The following is a 10,184-nucleotide window of genomic DNA, read 5'->3' on the forward strand; positions in this document are numbered from 1 at the left end:
GGGTGTTTAGGGGAAAGTAGATGAGTCCATCTGGTAACACTGATTCACGTTTTATCATGCCTAAAATGCGAACCCTAAATGGCCGTTTACCGACTGGTGAAAAATTATTTGTCAAAACGCAATAAAGATGTCTACTATCCCGGCTATTGTGACGTAATGAAAATAAACGTAACTATCTTTCAAGCTCTTACTGAATACGGGGTAATTACAATTCCCTGTTGTTACCCATTGAGTAGCCAAGATTGTGATGCCGAATGTTTTTTTTCACCATGTCACTAAACAGCTATTGAGACTTCGCTTTTTAGGCGATTAATAAAACGTGAATAGCGCATATGAGTTGAATAAAACTATGGGCGCAACATGTAGGGTAAGTCATAATCCGTCACCCGCATCGCGCTGACACATTATGAATCACTTACCCTACTAGTTACGCCAATAACTATATCGTCATCTTGCTCATGCCTTGGTGGATCTAAATTACCGTAACTTACCGTACTTTACGTAATTTATTGCAAGATACGGTATTTCTACGGCAAATCTGCCCAACCCAGCATTTTACCGTGATGTTATGTAACTTTTGTAACGGTATTTTAAAGTGTATTCAGCCAAAATACGGCAACTTACCGTAATTAGTGGCATTTTTACCGTAAGTGCCATATGTCTTGTTACTTTTACAGCCCTTGCGGATCTGAATTACGGTAATAACTGTATCCAACAAAATTCCAGTAATCTCCAGTATTTTACCGTAAATTACGGTAAAATGCCATCAATTGCGGTAGATTGTATATTTTTACCGCAAATAATGCACGGAAAGAAAATTATGGCAGCGGTTCCCATAATTTTGTGAAATTTTTTCCTATACCATCATAGGAATTACGATCATAAATTATGGGAGCGGTTCCTATAATTATAGGAATGATTCCCATAATTATAGGAATAGTTCCTATAATTATGGAAATGATACCCATAACACTATAGGAATGGTTCCTATAATTATAGGAATGGTTCCTATAATTTATAGGAATACTTTCTATAATATTATGGGAATCATTCCTATAATTTATTGGAATGGTTCCTATAATTTATAGGAACCATTCCCACAAATTATAGGAACCATTCCCATAATATTATGGGAATGGTTCCTATAATAGTATGGGAACTATTCCCATATTATCATGAAAAAATTATTTTAAAGAAGTGTGGTAATCACTTCTACAATACACAGAAATATTATTAAACATAAAAACAAAAATTCAAACATTGAAAAAAAAAATCGAATTTGGCAAAAAAACATTAAAATTTTTAATAAGAATTTTTTGTCAGCACAAAACATTCAAGAAAATTTAAATTTTGGGAAATTTCTACACTATTGTGCAAAAAAAAAATTTATGATATTATAGGGATGGTTCCCATAACATTATGGGAATAGTTCCCATAATATTATAGGAATAGTTCCTATACCAATATGGGAACCATTCCCATAATAGTATGGGAATGATTCCCATACCATTATGGGAATGGTTCCCATAATGATATGGGAATGGTTCCTATAATATCATGGGAAGCATTCCCATAATGGTACGGGAACCATTCCCATATCATTATGGGAACTATTCTCATACTATTATGGGGATGGTTCCCATAATATATGGGAACCATTCCTATAGTAGTATAGGTACTATTCCCATACCATTATGGGAACCATTCCCATAATGCATAGGAAAACTTCCCATAATTTTCTTTCCGTGTGGTAATTCTGCTGGATAGCGCAAATTATGGTAATTACCCGAGTCGAAATTTAAAACGTATCGCAAGCGTCTCAGGCGTTTAAAACGTACACTGACAAATAATTTCTCTTTGGACAATTAAATCGGTTTTGTTGAATTCTATTAAACTAAAATTTATTTGGGACAACTAAATTTTATTACGTGAATATAATCTATTTTATCATTTTTAACAAATGATTTAATAGACTCTATTTGGTTGACATTAATATTTCTGTCTCTAAGATAATTAAATCATATGGTAGAGTTAAGAAAATATTTATTTAATGGGCAACTAAACTATTTTGTAGTGCCAACAAATCCAAATATTAGAGCAAAATATTATTATATTAACTCTAATAAATATTAATTAGACAAAAAAAATATATTCGCTTAGAATAAATATATATATATTTGTTCGAGGTTAATAAATATATATTTGAACCTAATGATTATTGATTTAAAAGTTATGGTGTTAGGCAGCAGCAGCTGGAGTAGTTCGGTGCTCGCCACTAGATCGCGCCCATCATTTGTGGTGTCCCTGGTAAGATACTTATTTCAGAGTTTTTATATTCCGAGCTTGAAACATCTGTGGGACCAGTTATCTGGTTAAATTTTTGATAGTAGTATAGAGGTATCCTGTATTACACTATGACATTAATGTTTAATATTGATATTTTTCCTGAACAATTTTTGTCATAGTACGAAAAAAAGTACTTGTGAAGGAAATAAATAATTTTTCTAAAAATGCATTTATTGAACTGTTGAATAAATATTCTGTCACTTAAAAATAATATTTAATTATTATTAATAACTCATTCTCTATAATAATCACTCATACATTTCATTATGACTACTTTATAAACTCTACAGGTAATCAATTTGATTTTATGCTTGCTACTAAACGCGTAATTATCTTTACTAAATATTTTATAGTTTCTAATAACTCGTTTTGTTGGTGGATTATAAAATATTTAGTTAAATCAACTAAATATATGATTGGCAATGGGTAATCAAATCATTTTCTTGTCATAACTAAAATTTAGTTGTCAGGAGAAAATTTTTTTCTCAGTGTAAATTAAGCGTCTCAGGCCTTAAAAGCGCGTTCAAGATGTCCCGGGCGTTAAGAGCGTGTTTAAAACTTTTAAATAATTTTTTAATTCCGATTAAAATTAAAAAGGTCATGTACTGGGTTTAGGTAATTTTTTTTTTTTCCATTTTCCGTCAAGTTATGACCTCTATGATGTTTTTATGATATTTCGGGCCAATATGTGATATATGGGGCATAATGAACCATTCGAAAAAACATTAGGAAACCGGTTGACCCTAAAGGCCATCCCTGCAACTTCCCGCCTATTCCATGCTTAAGCGCTCAAAATTGCACTTATTACGTTTTTTAGCAATTAAAATTATACACAAATATCGCGTTAAAGATGACATTAGGTCATATATTGGCAAAAGGTACCGATGAAAAGTAATAAGGACGTATAAAAAAATATTTTATTTCAAAATTTTAATTTTTTTCGTCCTAAGAAAAATTGAATTTTTAATTTTTTTTGTTTTCGAGTCCAAAAAAAATTTAATTTAGACAAAATTTTTTTTGTTAACTTTTCGCAATGAAGAGCTTCAAACTTTCAAATCGATCATTTTTCGAGCATTTTGAGCTCGTACATAGCGGGAAGTTTTAAAAAAAGTCTGCAAGGTCAACCTTTCCAGATTTATTAACTTTTGCATGTATTAGGAAGAAATACGTCAATTCTGACAAAAGAATTTCATTTTATCCGTGTTTCTAATGCCTGAAATGTTTTAATCACGCTTACAACGTCTGAGACGCTTGACATACGCTTTAAACGCCTGAAGCGCTTGAGATAGTTTTAAATTTCGACTCGGGTACCGTAAGTTACCGTAATTCGGATCCGCTAGGGAGTGCAATAATTCATTTTTTGGTAAAATACCGTAGGCTTGCCGCAATTTAATGGTAAATTACCGTTCTCGTACTGTAAATTTGCGGTAAAAATACCGTACTTTTGCCGTAAAATACTGTACGTTTACCGTAAGACACCGTATTGTACTGTAAATTACAGCAATTACCCGTGACCAGGTTTGCGTAAGATTTTAACAAGGTTTTTATGGGAAGCACACCACATGTTGGCGCTTAAGGTCTGCAAAAAATAATCATCAACTTTCTATCACTTATGAACAAAAAAAATTATAGCATTTATTAAAACAATCTTAAAAACATCACAAAATTTTACAATAAATTTTTGTTTCAAATTCAACCGCCACTCAATTTAGGCATCATAAGAAATTCATATTCACTGATCACATCTTTCAAATCACTATTACTAAAGCAATCCATGATATTACGCATACAAGGATACGGTAAGTTATCTATCATATTGAAAATAGTTAGCTTATGAGCCTCATCTAATAATTTCTTCCTCACCACACCCTTGTAGAAACACCCTCTTATAACATTCTCATACTCCGGGAACATGGATCCGAAATTTCCAGACTCAAGAGTTTCAAAAATCACTTTGTTTTCTAAAAACACAACCGTTTTATACAAATCAGCAGTTACAAAATCGTAAAACGTTACGCCATTATCAATAACTCTGTGCTTCATTTCTTCTATTTCTTCTTCATAAATTTCTCGATACTTGAATGTTTTCTCTGACCTATTAATCAGCTGATCATAACCACATTTATTACCATCTAACCTCAAAAATTTAATCTTAACAACGTACTGGCTTACAAAATCAACAATGTCTTCAAGATCTTTATTAAAATTATCTACGTTATAGTATCCATCTTTATAAACAGCTTCAAATAATTTACGCTCAAGCATATAATCAATCGGAGTGTAACCGCCGTCACACATTAAATTCAAATTACCACCGAATCTTAGTAACAATTCGATTGACTGTTTCCGTCTGTACCAAAAAGCCTTATGGAGTAACGTCCGTCCATTTTGATCTCTACAATTAATGTCGACGCCATATTTAATTAATACATCAAAAAATTTAATAAAATCTTCAGAGTTAAACGAAAATTTATTGTGTTGCGTAACAATGTGCAGAAGTAAATTTGGTGATCGGTCTTTTATTAAATCATTATAAATTTTATTTCGTATACTAGCTTCTAAATTGTTACAGTACTCAATAGTAAGCACAAGAATATCAACTTGAAGTTTTTGTGCCGCTGATATTAAAATAGCCTTAATATTTATGAAATCTAATACAAGATTTTTATTACCAATCAAATATTTGAAAATTTTACAATTACCTTTCATAGTATTGTCATATTTTCTGGGAGGTACGGCTGCAAAAATGGATTTATAACCTCTGTGATCTTGGAAATTAATATCAGCGCCTCGGGTGATAAGTAATTCAACTATTTCTTGTCTGTGATACTCACAGGCTAAATACAACGCAGTATACTCTGTTCCAAATGGCGTAACATATTTTTTATTGCTATTATCACCATAATCAAGTAATTTTTTGACAATATCAGTGTATCCGTAGACAATTGCTATGTGAATTGGATATAAATTATATTGATCAATATTTTTAGGTGAATTACTGTAAAAAAATTCATATTTAATGTCCATACTGGCGCCATTTTGTAGTAACATGTCAACCATTTTGTAATCACCGATTCTACAAGCAATGTATAATGCTGTTTGTGATCCAAAACGTGAATAATTTATAAAATTGATATCCACATGACGATTTAATAAACTTTCGACTATCGAATAATAATTTTTTTGCACAGCAATGCATAAGAAATTAACCGCGGCCATTGCGTGGTTGATATCAATGTGGAGACATTTTGTTAAGACTTTTTCCATAAGTTTATGGTTACTGGTTTTTAGCAAATCAGCCAGTAGCTTTATGTAACTTTCATCCGAAATATTAGTATCTGATATATGATCTACTAATAATTCGAGTATTTCTAAATTACCATTTTCTATTGCGATATCAAATGAATTACGTCGATATATATTTTGTTTGTCTATTTCAGCACCTTTTTGTATGAGTAACTTTACTGTTTCAACTTTGTTTAATTTAACTGCCGAATTTAATGGACTATTAAGATATTTTTCAGTCACACTATTAACTGGAGCGTTCGTTTTTAAAATTAATTCTATTATCTCATCTTGGTTATATTCGGTAGCGATACAAAGAAATTTGTATCCGTTGGGCCATAGTTCAGTTGGGGACAATTCTAAGGAGTTAATTATGTTTTCAACTTTTTTCAATTCTCCTTTAATTATTGCGGCCATTAATCTATTTTGTAATTGTATATCATTTGGTTTTTCCATTATTTACTTCAATTAATCTGAAATTTCAAATATAGAAAATTAAGATGACGATAGAGGAAGCGATGGAAAATTTAATGTTTCTGTGAGAGAAATATTATTGCTTAAAGATTCCGATTGAAAGTCAATCGAATTTCAATTGGTCAACCGGAACGCGGTCGAAGCGCCCTCACAGTTTCCAATTAAGATTCGTTCGGGAAGTTAAATTAATCTATTTATATATTTTCTGATTGAAGACAGTCAAATCCAATTCGAATTTTCTATGGAATCCAATTAGTAATTTTCAATCGGTTTCAATTGGAGTTTACTATTAGGATCTCCGGAAGATCTAATTCACTCTATTTTGCGGCAATTGTACTGTAGAATTCAATAAAATCACGGTATATTTACGATAAATCCACGGTAATTTACGAAATGATATGAATTCCCTACAAATTACGGCGGGCTTACTATATTGTAGTAATATATATAGTGTAATAAAATTGCAGTAATTTTCGGTGGATGATCACTTTCGCGGTGACTCAATATAAATTATGGTTATTTGCTGTGAATTTTTAGTATGTATACCGTATATTTTACGGTAGAATTCAAAGAACTATGGTAACCCTAGCGGATCCGAATTACGGTAAATACAGTGATTTACCGTTATTTACCGTAATTTACCGTGCCTAGCAAAATTACCGTAAATTACGGCAATCTACGGTAAATTACGGTAATATACGGCAAATTACGGTAAATTGCCGCAATTTACCGAAATTTTACGGCACCTAGCAGAATTACCGCAAATTACGGCAATTTGCCGTAGATTACCGTAATTTCCCGTAAATTGCAGTAATTTACGGTAATTCTGCTAGGTACCGTAAATTACGATAAATTACGCTAAATCACTGTATTTACCGTAATTCGGATCCGCTAGGGAAGCAACTATAATTTACGGTTTCATATCAATGTCCGTAACTTACAGTGAGTTTGCCGTAAATTGTAGTGAGATTACTATATATTATGGTGAGAATTGTAATTTTCGGTAAATTACTGTAATCTACATTAAATGTACCGTAAACTACGGTGATAATTACCATAATTTGCGGTGAATTAACGTATCTTACGGTGGATTTACCATACATGATCTGTAGATCTACTATATCTTTAACGATGAGTCACCGTGCATCACCCCCATCCACCTGAACAGCGGTAATCTGCCACGTATTACGGTTACCCTTCCGTAATTTACAGTGTTATCGTCATTTTTCGTAAGCTTACTGTAAATTATGGTGAGAACTGTAATTACTAGTGGATTACCGTTTTTTTGGTGGATTACTGTAAACTTGAGTGGATATACCGTTACGTCGGTGGAAATCATAACTACCATAATTTATGGTGAATCAACGTATCCTATGTTAGATTTCTTATACACTCTGGCGGACCCTGGTTACGTTAAATTACGGGAATTTATCGCACTTTGCTGTAATTTCCCGTAAATTGCGGTATTTATATGGCGAATTTGCGACAATTTACGGCATTTTGCGGTAATTCATATTAACATGCTGTAATTTACTTTATTTTACGGTGAATTATAGTAAAATACAACAATTTACTGTCATTTGCAACATTTTTACCCTAGGCACTATGCCTCTCTATTTTTATAGTTTTTACAGTGCAATTCTTCACTCAACGGCAAGATACCGCAGGCTTGCCGCAATATTACGGTAAGTTACCATACTTTTGACGTGAAATGCCTTACTTTTCCTGTAAAATACCGTACGTTTACCGTAAAGTGCCGTAATTCTTTCAAATACCGTAAATTAAATAATTATCGTAATTTGCCGCAATTCGGATATACTAGGGCATGATCTGTAGATCTATTATATTTTTAACGACAAGTCGTCGTAAATCTCCCCAATCCGACTACATGATGGTACTATACCATGAATAACGTAAAACCCACCGTAATTTACGGTGTTACCTTAATTCTTCTTGAATTATGATAAGCTTACCGCAAATTATGGTGAGAACTGTAATTTCCGGCAAATTTTACGTAATTTTACGAAATTTCGATGTAACTGACAGTAAATCTACCGTAACTTATGGTAATTGACCGTAATAAACGAGAATTGACCGCAAAGGATGGGAATCTTTTGGACTTTACCGCAAATTAGTTCGGTTAGGGGCATTAACAGTTCTGATTACCACAAATTTACGACACAGTATATAAAATGTCCGGTAAAATTACCGCCTCCAGCGGAAAATTTCCATGATTTATGGTAGTGCTACGAAAAATCAACAGTAAAACTACAATATTTTTACGGTGTTTTTATTTAAAGTCTAATTACAGTACTTTCACCATAAACCCTAGCGTACCTGATTTACCGTAATTTACGGGAAGTCTACCGTAGAAATTTGGTGGGTATTACCGCAATTTACCGCACTTTTGCGGTAAATTACGGTAAAACCACCACAATTTAGGTAAATTGCCATAGTTTGCGGTTAATTACCGTAACTTACGATGGGTTTGCCGTAATTTACGATAGATTACTGAAGTGCCGCTGTAATTCAGATGGATTACCGAATTACCGTATTTTAAGGCCGATTACCGTACTTTTACGGTAAATTCACCATAAATCACGGTAAAGCTATCGTAAATTGCGGTAAATCCACCATAATTTACAGTAACTCGGCATTTTACGGTTGATTATCGTAATTTACGGTCATTTACCGTAATTAGGGTCTGATAGGGACTACACCATAGTCAAACGGCGTTCTTTAAAAAAAATGATTATCCTGAGGTTATATCTTTCCCTAGCGGGTCCGAATTACGGTAAATACAGTGATTTACCGTAATTTACGGTGCCTAGCAGAATTACGGTAATCTAAGGCAAATTACGGTAAATTGCCGTAAAATTACGGTAAATTGCGGCAATTCGCCGTAATTTGCCTTAGATTACCGTAATTTACGGTAAATTACCGTAATTTACGGTAATTCTGCTAGGCACCGTAAATTACGGTAAATCACTGTATTTACCGTAATTCGGATCCGCTAGGGTTGGAAATAGTCGTTATTTAATAGAAAGTCTTTAGTACATTTTATAAATTGTATAAGTAAGTGAATAATGAAAATAAAGATTAGAAATATAAAGAATAAAGAAAAAAAATTATACCAATACATCCTTTGTTTTTTATTTTTCCGGCACATTGTAAAAATTTTAGTAGCTATTTATCCGACAAATAAATTTTAAAACAATAATTTTTTTTTTTGGTTGATATAAAAAACTAATAATGTATTTATTTAAATTGACATTACTACTGCCATATTTTTTTGTATATTTGATATTCATATATATATATATATTTAATAAGAAATTTTATTTATTTACCATAGAAATAATTAGTATGATTATAATGTTCCATTAAATTGTCCCTGAAATGATCGAACAGAAAATATATGAGAGTTTTATAATAAGTTGAAGTCAAATTTCTTAATAACAGCTGTTTTTAAATAATAATCAGAACAATAACACTTTACAGCTGACAGTTTGGCGAAATCGATAGTAAATAGTAATAACATAAGCACATAAGCTTCGTGGAAACTCTGCGTGATGCTAAAGCGCCGACGCTTCAAGAGGTAGGTATCTTAGCAACGAGGGATTGACTGACAACGGATTCGCTGACTGATCGACGTAATGATGAGGTTGAAAAACTAGATTCCGCCAATTCCGGAAGCAAGACGGCTTGACCCAAGGAGCCATCGCAGCCATAGGAATTCAGATAAGAACCCTGATAGTCACCATCACCGTAAGTTAGCTACAAGCTACTGCCGTATTCTGAAGGTAACTTAAAGGAAAGTGTTGCCGAGCAAGCAATTACCTTTAAGTTAACAGTAAATTGTCTGTAAAGTTGAATTCAATTTGACTACAAATGTTACTGTCAAACAATGACGTTAAGTTGATTGAAAGTTTCACTTCAAATTGACGGTAAGTTCTTCTGTCAAATTACATTCAGATGACGGCAGTCGATTTGCATCAACTTGCACGCAAATTCAAGTGAATTTAAATATCATTATTTTTTATTTTTTATCCATTTTTTACATTTTCAATTATAAAACT

General features: G+C 32.5%; 1 protein-coding gene across 1 annotated transcript; it reads right to left on the bottom strand.

Moving 5' to 3' along the window:
• Positions 1–3,956: 3,956 nt before the first annotated feature.
• LOC130674831 (transient receptor potential cation channel subfamily A member 1-like) lies at positions 3,957–9,645 on the bottom strand. Its single transcript, XM_057480254.1, has 2 exons — positions 9,456–9,645; positions 3,957–6,104 (listed from the first exon to the last, which is right to left on the bottom strand). Exon 2 carries the CDS (start codon positions 6,085–6,087, stop codon positions 4,039–4,041), a length of 2,049 nt encoding a protein of 682 aa, XP_057336237.1. The 5' UTR covers positions 6,088–6,104; positions 9,456–9,645; the 3' UTR covers positions 3,957–4,038.
• Positions 9,646–10,184: the final 539 nt, after the last annotated feature.

The sequence above is a fragment of the Microplitis mediator genome, chromosome 9, assembly GCF_029852145.1.
Source record: "Microplitis mediator isolate UGA2020A chromosome 9, iyMicMedi2.1, whole genome shotgun sequence".
NCBI classification, from domain to species: domain Eukaryota; kingdom Metazoa; phylum Arthropoda; class Insecta; order Hymenoptera; family Braconidae; genus Microplitis; species Microplitis mediator.